This window comes from Lutjanus erythropterus, chromosome 9 (genome assembly GCF_056507025.1).
Source record: "Lutjanus erythropterus isolate fLutEry1 chromosome 9, fLutEry1.hap2, whole genome shotgun sequence".
NCBI lineage: Eukaryota > Metazoa > Chordata > Actinopteri > Lutjaniformes > Lutjanidae > Lutjanus > Lutjanus erythropterus.
The window spans coordinates 11,267,678-11,287,351 of record NC_139325.1 but is presented as its reverse complement, the minus strand read 5'-3'; the positions used below and the strand labels follow the sequence as shown (position 1 = coordinate 11,287,351).

Here is a 19,674-nt window from a genome sequence, read left to right as displayed (position 1 = left end):
TTCAGATCTGTGTTTTGAACAGCTTTGTAGCACTCTATCATGTTAAAAGTTGCACCCACCTGCGGTACATTTGTTCAGCCTGAGGGTGGCGCCCATCCTTGAGCACCTGCACATCATTGAAGAGCAGGCGAATCTTGTTGTCTGCCTTGTCCAGCTCCCTTTCCACTTCTGCTGTGTGCTGAGCTGGTTTCCCTGCATTCAGCAGACGAATGTCCTTAAGGGGTGAAAGTGAAAAATGAAAAATATATTAATTTTCAGTTTCTTTTCATATATATAGGAAAATAAAAGCTTGTGACAGTGATCGACACACAATCATCAGTCCTCTCACTGCCTGAAGGTTACTAGACATTCCTATGATTTTTTTCTTTATTTTTCTGTAGTTATGCATGACAAATTTGACAGATAACCTTTACAGAGATTAGTGAATGAGGCCATATTTTGGATTGAATAATGACTGTTATGTATGCTGATGCCGGTGGCAATCTTCTGCTCAAGACTGCTGCTACTGCACAGCTGAATTCTTTTAAAAGTTGAAACTGGTATTTAAAAAGTTCAGTTAAAATTCTAATCCAAAACTTGTGATCTTTGATCAAAATGACGTTAACAAAAGCCACATGGCCTATTAAGTATGATCATCTTCTGGACTCTGACTTATTTCTTCTCTGTAAACACATTTCAAAGTAAAGTACTTTCAGCATTTGACCTAAATAGGACTCACGGTCTGCAGCAGGGTCTCCAAGTGGCTGAGTTGGTCATCACACATCCCAGACTCCATCTGAACTTTAGTGACAATCCTCTGGAGCTTCTCAAGCCTGGATAAGATCAATAAAGAAAAAATATGATCAATAAAACAAATAAAATTGTGATATTCTTTGTTCCACAGGTCCCACAGTATTAACTCCCTCATTGACTAAAAACCTGTGTTACAACCACGCTGCAAACTCCAAATCACAACTTACGGCCATCTGTGTTGCAGCAAATACTCCAATTTATGAGGGTCACTCACAAATGCCATTCCTCAACAATTTTATAAAAACTACAGTTCCAGCTATGAGAAAGTCCGCTCCTCTCATACTCCCATTGTGTCTCAGGAAAACACTGCCACGTAGCAGCACCGAGTGAGACACAAATGTCTGCGTTTTCTGACAAAGACATCCAGTCTGCCCATTCAGTCATTCCACATCTCTGAACCATAAACAAGACCATCAGACTGCAGGATGAGCGGACAATCTCGTGACATGAAACCATCCCATTTTCTAGTATGCAGCGCTACTCTAAATACATTTATCATGTTTCATCAAACTTAATTATGTCTTTTATTATGTGTACAATTAGGAACACATCTATCTCAATTTAAAACGAGCCAACGAACAAAACAACAATTCAAAGATCGTTCCACCAGAATGTTTCTACCAAAGCAGGAAATTATGTAATAAGCCTGCAACTAAAAAATTACAATGGTAAAATAACAAACTGTTTGATAAAGAAGCAACTGTGGTAAAAGGTAAATACAAATATAATTATTCATGACATATTTTTTGTCATACGTTCATGAGCATAGCTTTGGAGATGTTGATGAGTGTTAGCAGGCTCGATAACTTTGAGGCTAAAACTAGGCTACTAGCTAGGTGGTATTTCTTCAGTTATAAATTCTAATAATTAAATTCAATTTAGTATCTTATTAATGTTCCAAAACTATAAACTGCTAAGCCTATTACAATTATTACTCTTTCAGCCTCTGCTGAAACAAACTGGGTTAGCACTTAGCATTGTTTTGTCCTTTCTGAACCTTTAATGATGTTCTTTTTACCGGCTCTTTTTTTAACATACTATACATTAATATCTTACATTCACTGGTGTTTTAACATCAGTTAGCCAGGTTATGAATGATAGTCTATTGGGCTAGATGTGGTGCTTAACTTATTTATTTATATACTGTTCTGTCTTGATATCAATAGACTCATTAGTTGAGGAAAAACTAGTACAATATAAATTTTATAAATAAAAAAGGTATTTTATATCTGCCACAGTCCTAACCTCTCAAACTCTATCCTGAGCAGTCGTTCTCGTTCCAGGATGGCCACATGAAGCCGACCCCATTCTTTCTCCACATCAATGGGATGGTATCCTGGAGGGACCTTCACCTGACCAGCATGCACGGCGCTCTGTGGACAGTTGGGATCAGTATGAATAAGTCATCACTCAATAGAGCAGAATACAATAAAACACAAAAGAATGGAAAATTGGGGTTATCTTGCCTCAAAGGACTGGTAGATGTGTTTAGACCGGTTCTTGTCAGACTCTTTAACCGGCAGCTCTGTTTCTTTGAACTTCAAGAACTGCCGCCACAGAAGCTAGAAGAAAAATACACACAAATGCATACATTTTAAAAATGTGATTTTGTTCACAGACATCTAAAAAATCTGCCTTCATTTTACTTGTGCAGCACGTTATTATGCTGCTTTATAAGAAAGTGTTATGCACTTGAAACAGTTAAATTAATTTGAAATCCTAATTTTCTTAATAGGATAAGTAAATTAAGCTAACACATCACGCTACAGTTCAGGTGCTTTTCTCTATAGTATCATCTCTTCAGTCACATAGCAGGTTGAAATTGAGTTGAAATTATACTGAGACAAATAACTTTACTGCCTTTATCAATGAAGAAAAATGTGACCCAGTCTTTAACCAAACTAACCAAAGATGCACGTCTGAACCTTTACTTTTGATGACGCCGTGCTGCTGATAATTTGACTTCAAAGTGAGTTAACAAAAATACTGAAGTCACGCCATGCTTTTGTTCTGCAGCGCTGACAGGGAGTGGCACAGCAGTGATTCTTCTGAGGATTAGGTTTAGCATGATTTGCCTTTTGGCTGCGTTTTCTCAGCACTGGCACTGCCCCACCTACTGTACAACAATGTCTGGGAATACAGTTGCCTCGATCTGCCCACAGCTAGACATTATGTAAGCATGCTCTTTGATCTAACAATGGACGGCCTCCAAAACCTCTTTTTCACAAGACTTATGTTATTAAGACATTTTTTTCACATATATTTGTGCTGCTCAACTTTAAAGACACCCATAACAAAGACAGATCTCATAATATCAGCGTATCAGCTCACCTCTATCTCTTCGTAGCTGGCAGGGAACTTCCTCTCCTCGAAGATCATGACATGGTGGCGGATCCACTGGAGCAGAAGAGTCACCAGCTCGTAGTACTCCTGCCAGCGCAGCTCCAGCTCCTGCAGCCAACGCAGCAGAAAAGACAGCTTGGAGTTAAACAACAACGGACAGGAGGGCTTTTCTTCTCTGGCGTCTCCATGTTCTCTCACTCACACACCAGGCTAAACTCAATTATGCACCAACAATCCAGGTCTTGTGTGAGCGCACAGGGAGGCAGAGTGGTGACGGGGTTGATGAAGGGGGCAGTGGGAGAAGGAGGACAATGGTGGGAGACAGACAGAAGCATATTTCTGCGATTCTCCCAAACTTATTATGTGCAGTTGTACCCATTTTTAAAAAGAAATTTATTTGAAGAGATCAGTTTTCACTTTATGTCAGTCAAATTTGAGATTAGGACATTACACGCATAGCATAAGTTCAATGAATGAGTTTGTATAACGTACCATACAGTGTATTTTATGAAAGCAAATGATTAGTAACAAAACATATGATCCTAATGCCTCATTTTCTGCAGTGCTAACACCGCAGGTTGCTAATTTCCTGCGATACTTGGTTTCACAAGACTTCTATTTCTCTTTAAACTTCTGCGGGGAAAAACACCACAAACAAAAGCTCATTCATGAGCACAGTCACAAGCTTGTTTGGTTTTGATTAAATCTGATCAAAGATTCAACCAGATCAAATTAGAGCAAACATTTGTGTTACCCCCAAGCACATTTATTTATAGCATTTTGGAGGTGTGCATCAACTGGTATTCATAACATAGAAGGAGTTCTGCTCACGTTAGCTCTGAGGCCGTCATGCACATCAACCCGAGGCATGGCATCATACAGGGATGATACGTAAGTGATGATGGACTTCTCATCAGGGTGTGGGACATCCACATCTGAAAGGATAAGGTAAAACTGTATTACAATCTTATTATTTTATGCTCTAATTTAATGACAGTCAGTAACTTTTAGTATTTTTGCATAATGACACAACAAAGATTCAGAACAAATCTATCACCAGTATCAACAAACGAGTCTCTGCCAAATTGGACTTTGGCCTGTCTTACCCTCTGGGTCCAGCAGGCGTGTCACTCCCAGGTCTCTCTCTGCCACGCCGAAGGCCTGTTCCAGGTTCTCCAGGTTGGTCTGTCGGTACACTTTGCCCATGTCGATGAGTCTGGGACTAGGGGAACACAGTCATGCACAAATGATCACCAATAGGGCCCAGGTCAGAGGGTTGTAAGTAATTTACAGTAACCTTCAACCATGGCATGTATGTGTAATGTCTCCATTTTGAACATTGCCAATATACATTTGATTGCTGTTTTTTTAATGGTGTGTTGATTCTTTGACTGGGAAATTTTTAAGCTATACTAAAAAGTACAGTGACACCATAGTGACTACATTCTGCATGTTGTGTTGTATTCCTTGTTTTCCATGTTCTATTTGCAGCCTCAGGAATCAAAATTAAGACTTGAGAAATGGGGAAGAATGGAAGACTAAATGTTATTAAAGGGACAGTTCTCCCTCAAATCAAAAATACATGTTTCTCCTCTGGCCTGCAGTGCTATTTATCTATTGAGATTGTTCAGGTGTGGCTGAGTTTTGGAGCTATCAGCCGTAGAGATGTCTGCCTTCTCTTGAATATAATGGAACTAAATGAAAAAAAAATAATTACAGACTCAAAAGCAATGTCTCTATACCATGTCATTGTGCAAGCTAGCTCAGTGATGCTAATGTTACAGCTCAGCCGAGAAGGAAGCCATTAATGTTTACATCCCTGTGCCCAAAGACCACACTCTCGTCCATGAGCAGATACACGCTTCCTTCTGCATGATGACATGGTTGGCTGATATAGTTTGGTAAATAGAAAATAGATCCTACATGAAACTGACTGGCAACCCACACCAACACAATCTAGATGGATAAATAGCTCTAAAAGTAAGTGGAAAAATCTGTATTTTTAATTTTCAGGTGAACTGTCCCTTTAACATTAACAAATGTGCAGAATAATATATGACATAATCCTAAATATATTAGCAGCAGTGGCTGTGCTTTTTAAGAGCTTCTGCCAGTGGCTAAATGCTGTTAAAAAGCCCAACCGTTCACCTTTCTCATAGACCTGTACCAGCACCTGCCTTTTTGTCCTCTGGGTGTTTGACTCACACTGGCAGATGTCAGAGCATCTATAGATGGATTGTAATTTATAGAGCAGCTAACAAAAATCAAGCTGACACATTTTACGTTGGCAGTCACTCGCACCTTGAACATCTCCCAAAACAGACAAAAGTTCACGTCCTCAATGCAGAACAGCAGAACAGACTGAATCCATCACTGAGTCTCATCTATCATGCACACATATATGCATAGAACTTTCAATCATATATCACAACTAAAGCAGTTTCAAATGCATTACCAACTACACAAATTCAAATGTGCAATACACCTCCCTGCAGTACTGATTATGATATGTGATAAGCAAATACAGTGCAGTATATGCAAAAAGCAACAGCAGGAGCAGATTCATACATCTCTCTGATACGTATAGTGGACCTCCGTCCAGAAACGGGAGAAGACTCCACATGGCGGACTTCCCGAACAGTGTACTGCTTTGTTGGCTTAGAGGAGCTGCTCATGCTCACTCCCTCTCTTCCATGAAAGCTACGGGACTTCCATCCCTGGGTCAGTTCCTCGCTGCTTGAGCGGGCCCCTGAGCTATGGGAGCCCCTGCCTGAGTCCCAGGAGGATCCCTCTGATGGGATATCCTCGCACAACATGACCACCCGGTCGTCCAAATCGCTGACAGATCCTGACGTGCCACCGATGAAGCCTAGGCTTCGCTTCTTAGGCTTAGACTTCTTCCGTACACTGAGCATCTTCAAATGTGCCAGAAGCTCCTCGTCCAAAGACAAGTAAAAAGGTTATTCATTCATAGAGATAAATCTTTTGATGGGTGCATGTAAATCCATCCTTTGCATAGTCTCATGTGTCCATCATCATTTAAAGATCCTCTTAATCCTTCTCAGGGGTTGCTCAGACTTTTCTAAGTTCAACTTGTAAATCTTGGAAAATCCTGAATTCTCTGGGTGAACGCATATTCTGCACTAGGATGCCCTGAATTCTGCCTCGGCACTAAATAACCACAGTTTTCATGCAGCAGCCTCAGAGTGCTACAGTAACGCCCACGCACCACACCCCTCACCTTTATGAAAGACGGCTCTAATCCAGCCTCAGGTGGCTCCAAAAAAGAAAAACACACAAGAGAGAAAAAGCTGCAGGTACATGTCCAAGTCTAAGAAAACTTGCCCCTGCAGGCATCCCTTTCTTTCAATACATAATGACTCTAAAGGATTGTGTCTTCCTCAAAATTCAACTTTCTCTCATCTAATACCGCTTTTTCTTCTGTTTGCTGTCTGGACCGTGCATGAAACCCTGTATTAAAACACCTAAAAGAAAACCAACAAACTGTAAACTGTATTGACAAATCTTGCTGAGAAACAACTGTGCATTCATTTCCCAGGATGCAATTACACAAAGCAACCCTTAACCACTAATTCTACTGTAAAGACACATGACAACATCAGGAAAATTAACATGTGCAGAGTTCAACAGCAAGGGGTTCAGATTTTAATGTTTAATACTAGGTTCCCAGCAGTTTAATAAGTTAATCATACTTAATAGAGGAATTAACATCAAGGCATTGAGTAGAGTATTACTCATGGCCAACGCCTGCCAATGATATTCCTAGCCTAAAGGTCTGAAATGTTCCTGGAGAGCCTTTAATACAGATTTTATTATAGCAGCATGAAACCACTACTGTCAGGTGCAGTAACAGCAATACAGGGCAAAAGAAGATATTTCTATGGGAAGTATAAAGCAAAAATATCAGGTTTCAATTTAACAGATAATTTGAGCACTGTGAGTACAACTACATGAAGGTTCTGCACTGTTAAATCTATATCAAACTGTCCATTATCCTTCCATTAAAATAAATCAGATATATTACCATCACATTCATGGTTATCATGTCCAAAATTATTTCAGGAATAGACACATCTCATCAATACTGAAAGTGGAATCTAATTACAGAGCAGGTTTAAACTGGCATTATGAAGTGTAATATGACATTCGAATGTGTGCCAAGGCTCCACTCCTGCTCCAGTGCACTCAATATTCAATAAATATCACTGATGGTGATGTGTTCTGACAAGATCCAGCATCTCGAATTACAGAAGCAAATATGAAACCCCACATTTTCTACTGCTTGCTGTATGATTCCATAAAAGCAGAAGGTGGGACTAGTCTGGGAACTAAACGAATCTGCGCACTCATGTTTAATTTGCTCTGGCATCTTCATCGCCCTCCCCCTCCCATTCAGACAGATTTCCACCCACCCTGGATCTCATCAGGCCAATCACAACTGTTGGTCTAATATGGGGCGGGTTTGATATGATGACTGAGGCGTTTTCATAAACAATGTGGAGCTTTCTGTTGAGTCTGCCATTGCATCAGTATTAAACAAACTGGACTACGGATGTTAATGATTAATCATTAATCGCCATTAAGAATTTAATCGATTAAAAATGTACCATTTCTCTGGGGATTTTCTCATGGCTTGTCTTCCTGGTTACTGTAGAAATAGCAACAGTTGAACCCCATCTCACACTGGACAGGCGGACCAGAGCAGCCTTTTCAAGTGAGGTTCATTTAAATTGTGTCTGCTTCATGAATTAATGTTTCAATCAAATAATGTGCTGCTAGAATTATTTAAATAATCCTCATGACAGAAAAAAAGCGTGTTTTGTATCTCATTAACTATTGCTTAGGAAAAAAAGGCACAATATTTGCAACCCTAAATTGAACGGTATTTTTTTTTCCAAAGGCAAAACAAACAACTGCCCTTAAATCTTTTGTTAAGAAAGATGTGTTTGCCGCATCTCTGACAGGATTTGGTAAAAAGTTGAATTTACTGCGCTACATCACACAGTTTATTGGTGTGGTGGTTGTTGGTCTAACCAATTGTGTCCAAAGGCATTTTGGTCAGTGACCACTGATAACGCCCCTCGTAAATCGAAGACGAACTTGAAGGTTCCAGACTAATATAGATTTACAGATTGGTCTGGCAATGCTAGGTTAAGTGGGTAGTAGTTAGTACAATAGACAGTGTGTTCTCGAAACTGTGTGCATGGCTGGTTTTCACAATCATACAGTTAATCAGTAATAAATTCACCACTTACTAGTGTTTGTGTATGACAGCATTGAAGAGCTTGCCGTCCCTCCAGCTGGTGGTGAAGTTATCACAGCGGATGCCCTGGTAGCCGTCTGTCATCCTCTGGGACCAGAGCAGAAGCTTCTCCTTGGCCGTCATGTCCTCTGACTGGCCATTGACCTGAATGTCTGAGATCTGAGACAATATATAAATAACATGTTAGGAAGGTGGCTGATGTGTGGAATATGTTAATAATCCAATGAAGAAATGGAAAAACAAATTAGTCATTAGTAGAAACCAAAAGGTCCCATTTGAATGGAATTACTGGACACCAATGATTACTTATCATGAATATGTTATTATCATCATGCCCAAGATCAATTAAAACCTTCATCATTCAGTGACTTAAAGGACCAGTGTGTAGGATTCCTGGTATCTAGCAGTGAACATCTACGGTAGCTGTGAAACGCAAAAGGCCACATCTACAGCAACTGTTGTTTGTCCATTCTCAGCTACTGTAGAAAAATGGAACAGCACCCGCACCCTCTATAGATATACAGGGCTCATTCAGTTTATGTTTTCAGGTGATTATACACAAATGAAAACATTCTTATGACAAATATATTCTATTTCTTTCATAATCTGCCAATAAAGCTCTTTAAATCTTGCACACTGGACCTTTAATATCTTTTGTGGTTGAGCAGTCAGTTATCATATTGTGTCTTTATTATATCAGTAGTGTAAAGTTTTGTTGCTTCTGACTCAGGTCACAAGATGCAGCAGGATTTCTGTCTGGTCTAGTCTGGAAAACGCTGTTGCAGCATCCAGATAACTTTTCATTTGGAGAAATTGCAGATGAGTCATAGGCATTGGGTTTTCCATTTTGTGTGTGTGTGTGTGTGTGTGTGTGTGTGTGTGTGTGTGTGTGTGTGTGTGTGTGTGTGTGTGTGTGTGTGTGTGTGTATGCATAAATGTGTCTGTACTCGTGTATTTGTGCCATATAAATTCTTTTCCCTGAATTGCTCTGCCCTGCAATTCTGCAAACATCTTTAATAAGGAATCTTTTTAAAAAGAAATGGATAAAAAGAAAATAAGTGGGGGTTTGATTTGCATTTCAAGAATAAAGTCTGAATGTTGAGAATAGTCAAACTTTCAGTGTCAGTTATAAGAAAAAATCAATTAGGGGAGGAAGATTTTATTTTCTTTTTTCTGCATTTTGATTATTAAGTTGAAATGGTGAGATAAAAGTCAAAATGTCGAGAATAAAGTTTAAAATCACATTTTGAGAAAAATCAGAATGGTATTTCAAATTGAATTTTGCCAATAACAATAATAATGATGATAATAACCTTCTCTGATTTTCTTTTCTTATGCCTGGCACTAATACCAACATTTTGGACATTTTCCATACATCTTCCATCTTCCTTCTCTCACTGTTTTTTTTCCTCATGCATAGCCCTAATACTTTTCCATAATTACATCCCTCTTCATGCCTATTTTTTTTTAGAACCTTTTCAAATAAAATGCATACAGACTACATAAAATATTTATGCTTTCATTATGTAGGTGCTTGAATAACTATTTAAATCCAGATCTTGCATGCACGTTCAACTTCAGAGTCTATTCTCTATAAAAAGCAATTAATTTAGGATGACCAGATTGTGACACTACATGATAAAAGGGTAATTTTACTCTCCACTTTGATCTCCGTGACTCACCAGCAACCACAACCCAGCTGTTTTCCCCTCTCTTTTATACAAAAGTATAAAGACTCATTGCAGAACAGAACATTGCATGTATCTACAGGGCGCAGTGATGCACCTTGACCAGATCACCACTCTCACTACCAGTGTCTCTTTTGTTTCCCATGCTGAGTTTTTGTGCAACCCAAACCACAATTATCTGACATAAAAGGGTGTGGTCCCGCCCGTTGGGCTGATACCCAGGGATTTCTGCCTGGCAGCTCTTGGCATACACAAGAAAAGCAGGAAACGGCCTGGATGCCTGGGATGTAACTGGGAGTGTAACATGACTAGTTTGGCCTGACACACCCTCCCCTCGGGAGAGTGACTCATACTTACACACCCTGATGGTGTGTCATTTCTTTATACTGTTGATAAAGTAGCTACTAGAATACTTGATGGCAGAGTTAGTACGTTATAATAGCTGTAAATGTTTTTAGAAATATGGTGAGAGGTATCAGAAAATGTCTTCTTTGAGAAGAATTATGAAGAGCAGAATCCCCTCTGATTGGCTCCAGGGAGACGGGAAACAGCAGCTGATAGGTGCAGATCCCAGAGACAGAGGTATAAGAGCGATAATAATAATGAAACACAACACTGACAGAGGAGGAGACCTGGAAGTGGAGGATGATGGTCCATATTAACCCCAGGGTCAGCTTGGGGTTCCCATCTGCTATGTCATCATTTCTGATGTTAACCAGCTTGACCTGAGAAAACAAAGCAACAATGAGTAAATGAAAATAAAAAGGTTAATGAAAAAAAAGTATCCTGTGACACAGCATTGCTTCTTCTTTGGTCAAGTTTTCACAGTTTTTCAGGATTCGGGGTCTCATTTTATGTGCCATACCTGCCGGTGTTTGAGGAAGTCCAGTGCTATCTGTACATTCTGCAGTTTGTGGAATCGCATGCGGCCTTTCTCTCTGGGCTGAGGAGGAGAGACAAAAGATAAATACAGTGTTAAGTTACTCGATAGATACTTGACTGACACTAACGATCCTTTTGGTAAACTAATGGAAAAGGAGAACGGAAAGTATCCTGTCAAAACGGAAAAAACGACTGGGGAGAAAAACTGAAAATAAGATGGAAAGACATTTACAGAAAGAACACATGTAGGAATAACTGGTGAATCTTTGATATTTTTCAATTAGGAATTCATTATTTTGATTTATTTTTATGTCTGTAGAGATACTGAGTTGACTTTATGATCCACATGGTATTGTTTTCTTTGGCTCAGTCCTCTTCACCACTATCCCACACACAGGAAATAAATGGAACATGGAGTAAAATAAACCCTTCAGTATACTGATAACAGCAGGAAATGTGCATTGACTGAGCCAGCGACAAGGTTTTGTATCATTTAAGTCATCTCACAGCAGGCTGAAATTAGCTCATGTTACAGTATACTCAGTTTGTCTTTTGAATCTCAAATGTAGATTCAAAAAGTGAAGCTAAAGAAAAAAGAAGGAACAAACACAGATGTTTCAAAAGCTCGTGCCACAGTGCAAAATAAAGAACTGCTCATGCCAAAAGCCATCATGTCAATCAAAGTCGAGTCCTGCATGTATCAGCAGCACCTATTGATAATTGAATATTTTTGTTTATATCCTGTAGCTATGTGCTAAAAGCAAACTTGTCAATGAGAGAATGGAAAGAAAAAGCAACAAAACACCGCCAGGGAGGTGTGGCTGCCGTGCACCGCCAAATCACCAGGACAGCACATGTGAATAATATTTAAAAAAAAAAAAAAAAAAAAGTAATAATAACAGGATGTCTACATTAAGTTATCGACCCACTCACCAACCGAATGCTCCTGACCACGTCTCTCTCCCTCGGCTAGCCCCAGCAAGAGCAGTGCAAAGAGAGGAGGCAGAGGCCAGACGGCAAAGATCAGCACACACAGAGGAAGGTTTAAAAGAAGGCAAACGGGAAGCGACAGAGAGAAGAACATTTAGATCAGACAGGAGTGTAGTTTACACGCACGCTCACACAAACAGGCCAGAGTTAATGTGTTGAGGCTATGGAGGCATTCAGAAGATGAGCGGAGCTGGAGCTGGTGGAGGAAGCGATGGACCGCAGCAGCAGAGAAGCTTCTGTAACCCCAGGGTGCAAAACATACAGCACCCTGCTGCGAGCTTTGAAATGAGTCTGATGCGTAAGATCTTATTTACAGACATAACAAGACTAAAGGGTGTATGAAAAAGTAAAAATCTAGCAAAGAAAATAAAAATGGCTGGTCAAATAGCTGAGATAGAGCGAAAGGAGTCTTTGTTTAGCATAGTTCAGCTCAGGTTAAGCCTCTGACTGACAACTTGGCTGCGATTTGTTAGAACTTGTTGCCACAAGGATGATATTCCTGGTTGATTTAAGATAAGCATATCTTATGAAATTAGTCTGGATTAGGTTTTGTTTTGGTGAATGGTTGAAGTAACACATGCAGAGCTTAGAGAGAGTCAGAAATCAGACGTCACGGCAGTACTCACCAGTGTCTCCCCAGAGAGGACCTCCAACAGCGAGATCAGGTTATGTCCATCCCGAAGGTCTTCATACAGGTCTGTCACGTGACGCTGTGTCTGATGGTGGAAAGGGAAAACAAACAAGTGACCATCTTCAATACTTAATCAATTCCATTTAATCACCACAGAGAATTTTCTACTTAAAGTTATTTCACTTAAAATGAGGGCAACAGCATGTGGTGAATTTCTGTGACTTATAAATAAAATTGCAAAACCGGGTGACATGTCAAACTAGGGATGCAAATTTTGTGCATTTTCCTTAACCGATAGCTGAAAATGCCAAAAATCAATTAATAATTAACAATTGATAATTTACTTTCATTTTTTCTTTTTTTCCCATTTGAAGTTTAAGTTTCCCTTTCATTTATTTTTTATTCAACCTTTATACTGAGGTAGAAACCTTTTCAATGTAAAGATCGAGCAAAACAATAAAATAAAAGCTTTCAGACACAAAAAAAAACAACTTACATAAAAGTGGCAAAACTGATTATTGATTAAAGCATTTTTAACTGATTAAATTCTTAATACTGATTAAATCATTGGCATCACTACTTCAAAACTACCCTAGTGTCAAATAATATTGCAAACTTTATGAGTTCAAACATTTTAAACTGTAATAGAAGCACTTTATACTGGTTCTAAAACCCGGCTGAGTTATATATACACGTTAGCTCAGAGTGTTCTCTCCACTAGTACAATTCTACACAGGTCAGGAATGCATAGCCGTGAGCAGTCAAGCATGACTCCAAATGCCAAATGTCATCCCTGACAAGTGATAGATGGGGGTAAAAACCAGATCAGTAAGGTCAAAAAAGGTGCACCGGTGACCAGAAAATCAACAGCAAATAAAGATGTTTAGTTCATCTTTTGGATTTCACTCAATCAACAGTCAAAACTGCATTCAGGGTTTATATAACCGACAGTGAGGCAAGTGAGAGGGGTGACGGTGCCGGAAACAGAAGATTGGATAGGAGGAGGAAAAACAAGTAAGGAAACTGACATTATCCATGCAGAAGTCTCCATGACCAGACACACATTTAGTGCAGTCCCTCTCCAGCATGCTAGTACCTACCTCCGCCCTCCAGTGCTGGGTGATAGATGGAGGAATGAGGACAGATGGATGAGTAACGGAGAAACGGAAAGAATGGAAACAAAGACGAGAGAGGAGCAGCAATCAATGGACATGAAATGAAGAGCGATGATTAGGATGAAATGGAAAATTAGATCATATGACAATGGTCACGATGGTGAATGAGACAAAAAGATGAAACACAGAATAATAAAAATTAGTTTTTGTTTTTTTTTAGTTGATTGTCAAAAGTCGGTTTTGTGGCTCTCTCATCTGTGTGTGTTTGGTGGGTGAAGGAGGCCTCGGCCCCAAAGTGGAATGAAAGTAAATTTCCCTTGCAAGTTACAACAGTGGCTGATTTATGTTGGCAAGAATTGTTGGCAAGAAGCATCCAACCTTGATGTGCTCCTCCCTGCCAGGACACTGAAGATGAACTGTGTGGATCTGAGTGTAACACTGCGACCACTAGGGTTCACTGTCTACACATGGAAGAATTTCACTGAAGACAGTCTGTTGTGTAATGTGATTAACTTGCAGTGTAAAGCCTACTAGAGTTTTGAGTAATATCTGTATTATTGACCTGCACACAATTATGTTAAAAGTTAAACATCCTAGTCAAAGAATGGACATTTGTTTGCTCATTCCCTTTGTTCAAACGATGCATTTTGTTTTTATCTAGCAGTCAATCTCTTCAGTGTAAACTCAAGAGCCATCTTTCACCACCCCTCAATTACTCTGTACTGAAGAGGCTGTGGTCTCTGAGGCTCCCCTCAGCCACGCTGTGTCTGCTGAAAGGTGGGTGTTACGCTACAAATTGCCCTCTCAGAGTCAAACAGAGTTGCTCTGTAAACTTTTCAAGGTGAAAATCATTAGCACAGATGGCTGACAGCCCCTCTTCCCCCGGTCCCTCTGCATGACTGCGATACGGTGTCTGGAAACTAAACACTTAGCATACCTCAGGTTCTGCATCATGTTTACGTCATCTTGTGCAATTCCTCTCGGGGTGGTTCTCTCACTAATAGCCTGATAATCTGAGCTCAATCTGCAACAAGTGCGGTTTTTAAGCTAGTCAAATGTAGTTTGTAGGAATCAGCTAGAAAACAGATTCTGGTTGTGCAGATGCTACGGCATTCCACTCTGTCTTAGGCGGTATAAAAAGATTTACTGAGCGCAGGAAACCACTCAACGGCCCTTTACAGCTTTTCATGGCTTCACCCAACCTGTAGTCTGCCCCTGTCAGGCCAACCATTAAGCCATTAAATCAGTTTAACATCAGTTTAACCTTAGAAGAAGATATTCAGACACGAAGTTAACACTTTCCCTACCAAACATGTGCCTTTTTCATTCAGTGACATTTTCAGTTGCTGACTATAGGTGGAGATAATGCTCCTTTTCTTGTTACTTCATATGTACTATATATACCACCATTTTTACCATTGCTACCAGCTAATCCAGTGGTGCTTTATTGGCATGGGAAACAAATGTTTACCAAAGTGTGACATAAAAAAAGAACAAAAGAAAAATGTGCACAAACAAAACAAAACATAAGAATGTAGACCTCCAGAAAAAAAAAGATACTACTACTGATGCAGGAAAAAAATACTTCTTCTACCGCTTTACATGATCCCTAATCAAGTGGAACCTGGACTACTGCTATTAACAAATCAATACACCAGTCTAAATTTGAAAATAATGTTCTAACAACAAAAAAACATCCGATTACAAAATAAGTGGCATCTAACATGGATGTCCTCTTGTACCACATTAATTTGAGGTGTAAGTCCTGTCATTCTTGGAAAAGCATCTGCACAAAAAAGCAATTAATTGAAACTAATTAACAAACTAATAGCTTATTTTACTATGATTATTATTTAGGTTCATACCGTTCTCCTTCTGGTGTGTTTATGTGTTCTGTATAATGTTTTTCTCATTACTTTTTCCAAAATATTTTTTCTATGTTTGAGACTATTGTTACAGAATAATGACTTGAGATTTTGAAACTAAATAGTTTCTATTTAAAGTTGTCATTTACTTTTATTGATACAATCAAAACTGGAGCGACCCATGATGAGCCTTTTAGACTTTTTGCCCCTCTTGCATATTCTGTGACTATTTATATCTTTGTCAAAATTCAAGACTAAAATCAGTGAGTGACAGCACATTATGTAAGATCTAAAATTCAAACTTTTGACATAAAAAATTATATTATACAGGCTATTCTTCTACAATGTAATGACAACAACAGTATCGATGTTTGAGAACTTACGCAACTTCCCTCGTATCAGTTTATTCTGGGCATAAACACAGGTAACCACCCAGACCCACAGGAGTCTGTGCAGCACATGTGCTACCGTTGGTCCTTAACCACTGTGGGCTCTGGGCCGAGACCAGAATTTGCCTTTTCAGAAGGAGCTAAGTGAGTCCAGATGTCTGTGACTCACCCTCTGAAATTCACAGTGAACACTTAAGAGAAACAAGAGGGAGTAACTCCAGTATGTTCTCATGGTGCCCTAGCAGAATACGTTAGCACTGCACATTCATGGAAAGGAAAATACTCTGATTGTGCTTATTTTTTCCCTCTTGTTCCATTTGTAAAAGAATGAATGGGCCTGTGTCTGAGGAGTGGATATACAAATAATGTGGGAGCACTTAATGTCCCAAGGTTGTAAATGTATTGCTGCCAATGGGAGTTTCCTGAAAGAAAAGTGGCACAAGGAGGAATATTTTATACTGCTGTGTGGGTGGGGGATTGTGTTACGGGGGGCTAATTTTTCACTCGTAATGAGCAACTCCAGAGTGAGGAGGGGGTGCGGCTTGTTTGACCTGCTTACCTCCCTGAATGTGTGATGCATTGGAGGGCTTTCAGTTTGAGAACAGAGAGTGAGGTAGGTGAGAGTGGACGAGTGCTGAAGGACGGTTGACACAGTCGCTCAGCTGATGACAGACTGAACTTCTGGTAAGCCTCCACAGCACAGTGCGACTCTAGAGACTGAGTGCGAGACAATAAGTGACCAGCTAAAGTGTGTTCATGAATGGGAAGCGAGGCCTTGGTAATTTTCACAGAGTCACCAACAAAGATTAGTTTAATCTCAGATCAGTTCAAATCATTCTTTTGCAAAACTACATTTTAAAATGAGTAAATCCAGATTTAAAAGTAATCAGAGCTCTGTTGCACAATTCAAACTAATCTCTGTTCAGTAAATCCACATTTAGTGATGCAAACTGCAATTAAATAATTTAATCAATGTGGCAATGCTTGCTTACCCAAAGAAAAATAAATAAAAACTAAGCTGCTCTGTATTCTTTAACAAAATGTTGCATTGTTAGCTAAAAAAGAACAAAGTTATATTGTTTGCTTGTCAGCTAAAAAGTGAAAAAATTATTTGCTAGCTAGCTAAAAGGTTTAAAAAGTGACAGTTTACTAACTAGCTAAAATGTAAATAAATGTTACATTGTTTGCTAGCTAACTAAAAAGTTAAAACTTTACATTATTCACTAGCTAGCTAAAAACATTGGTTAGCCTAGTTAGCCTTCTCATGATAACTCATCAGAGCTAAAAAGACAACTAAAACTGAGCTTTAGAAAACATTAAATTTAATTTCTTTCTTAATTTTAAGATAGTTTAAAAGTTTGGTGCAACATAAAGTAAAGTTAAAGCATGATTTAATCCAGGTTAAAAGTTAATCCTGGTTGGTGTGATCCCAGCCTTAGAGTGCACAGGTGAGGGATGGATTACATTTTAGACAATGATGGGCTTATACATACATACATAACATACATAATGTAACATTGCACTCTGGGAATGTGATCAGATATTATGCTCTGCTGTCATAAAATGTTGTTACCGCAGTTTATGTTCATAAAATAAGCCGTTCTGTCACCGGACTCAATGTTTAATCTGACATTATGTCATAAAACCGCCAGGAAACCAAAACATTACCTTCCTCATATAGACATTATCCTCCATGATTACTGTTTTGATCACCCATTATTACGCAGTGTCAAGCATTAATGCTACATCAAAATTCTTGCCAACACAAACATAAACCAACAATTTGACTCTATAATTGTAGCTCATGGATTTAATTCTATAGGTGCAGACTGATAACCTAATTTGAGTTGCAGCATTTATTAAGCACATAACACGGTGTCCTCTGGCTGTATGAAAATCAGTATGTTGACTCACTGGGAGAACATCTGCTTGTATTATTGTATCCTGGACCACAAACCGTGAATTTTACCCTTTGATATCCAGCGTGGTTGTTGCGTAAGAAAGCAGGCAACCACATGTTCATGAGCTTCAGAGAAAGTGCAATTTGCGGACACTTCTTTTGGTGAAGTTTCAACTATTCTGCGTATCTTGTTCGTGTGAAAATGTTGTCGTGGGCATGTGTGAGCAGGTACGTCAGCTTTAATGAGCCTTTTAGGGTACAAGAACAAGAAAGAGTGAAAAGTGAAGGACGTGTCCTCACCTTCATCAAGTGCTTGTTCACCCATTTTGTGAAGGTCTTTTTCTGTACTCGATCTCGTTCATCTGAAAAAGAGAAAAAACACGTAAGAAGAGGAAAATTAGAAACAATTTTTGTAGATGGAAACATTTAAAAATGTGTGCTATAGTTTGGCTGCAAGTTGACAGTAACAGAAAATGTTTATTGTTATGTCTGGGTAATACATATATATCAATATCAGGATATTAGACTGGATATCATCTTATATTTTAAATATCACTATACTGTAATATGGCATGTGTACTTTCTTTACCTGGTTTTAAAGGCAGCATTACAGTAATTTTCTGTAATCTTTATCCATTTATTCATTACATCCACATTACTGATAATTATTTATCAAAAATCACATTCTGTTAATATCTTGTGAACACCATCCCATACTATACTGTCGCAACATAAATAAATGTATCTGGTCAAAAATATGGTGATATTTGATTTTGTCCATTTCACCCAGTCCAAACAGTATGTTATTTTAGAGAAAATGTATATAATGCATTGATATATATATATATATCATACAGTATACAAATATATTATTATTAGGGCATTATATTAGTATTAGGGATAGGTACCAAAGAAATAATGTTATGGCAAAGACCGAATTGCTTCGATTCTACTGTGTAATGAAATCTGCTTGTCAATCAAGACCAAACTTCCAAATTGGTCATTCATTACCAGATTTTTAGAGTAAATCTTCAAGTTGTGCTTTATTTTGTATGTTGTAAAATTGCTTTTCATGGAAAAATGCAAGCTGCTGAACCATAAAACTAAAGAATTGAAAGACGGCTTAAGTTTAACAACATCGTGGTAAACATTTTATATTTTCATGTTGTGAAACTGGTTTGTCTATGTAAAAAAGAACTGAAAAATGAAAAGGAAGATTTGTGACATAATGTGAATTGTTCAGGATCCGGTATCAAAGTCAAAGTAACACTACCAGTATTAGTATTGTAAATTTATGGATGATACCCAGCATACTGAGATATTATTTATAAAGCATATTTCCCAGCCCTGATTGATGTATATTATAACAAAGCAGTAAACAAAAGAGGAAACCCCCAAGATACCAGACTTGTTTGATTTGTATGGTACAAACAGATTTATCACTGGGTGGAAAAACGTCTCATTGCTGCACACGCCTGCATCTGACTCAGACCGCATCAGAGCACATTCATTGTCGGCAGATGCTCCCCTATGGTCTGACAACCGCTGTATCTGCAAGGTCATGTCTCTCTATGACACCACTGCCAGCTGTGCTCGTGGACAGAAACATTCATAAAAAAGGATTCCATCGCAAAGGCCAAATTTTTAAGAGTGAAGATACTCAGCATGATCACCACAAGACATGGCATAACTACTAGATCGTGCAATTTTCCAACAAGAAACAACAAGATCTTGACAAGGAACACGCCCCGTTAAGAAAACAAACCTCCACACACCCACCCAGCGTTATGCTTCT

General features: G+C 38.9%; 1 protein-coding gene across 1 annotated transcript in view; it reads right to left on the bottom strand.

Annotated features, from left to right (window-relative positions):
• Nucleotides 1-19,674, bottom strand: part of LOC146321116 (plectin-like) — a 73,818-nt gene that overhangs the window by 24,206 nt on the left and 29,938 nt on the right. Inside the window, exons 2-14 of the mRNA XM_084726152.1 lie at nt 18,180-18,241; nt 13,711-13,725; nt 12,606-12,695; nt 10,973-11,050; nt 10,740-10,832; nt 8,412-8,578; nt 4,242-4,357; nt 3,967-4,070; nt 3,124-3,243; nt 2,259-2,354; nt 2,038-2,165; nt 719-812; nt 60-214 (exon numbers count right to left, since the gene is read on the bottom strand). Coding sequence (XP_084582278.1) covers nt 60-214; nt 719-812; nt 2,038-2,165; nt 2,259-2,354; nt 3,124-3,243; nt 3,967-4,070; nt 4,242-4,357; nt 8,412-8,578; nt 10,740-10,832; nt 10,973-11,050; nt 12,606-12,695; nt 13,711-13,725; nt 18,180-18,241 — 1,318 coding nt within the window. The remainder of the gene's footprint in view (nt 1-59; nt 215-718; nt 813-2,037; nt 2,166-2,258; nt 2,355-3,123; nt 3,244-3,966; nt 4,071-4,241; nt 4,358-8,411; nt 8,579-10,739; nt 10,833-10,972; nt 11,051-12,605; nt 12,696-13,710; nt 13,726-18,179; nt 18,242-19,674) is intronic.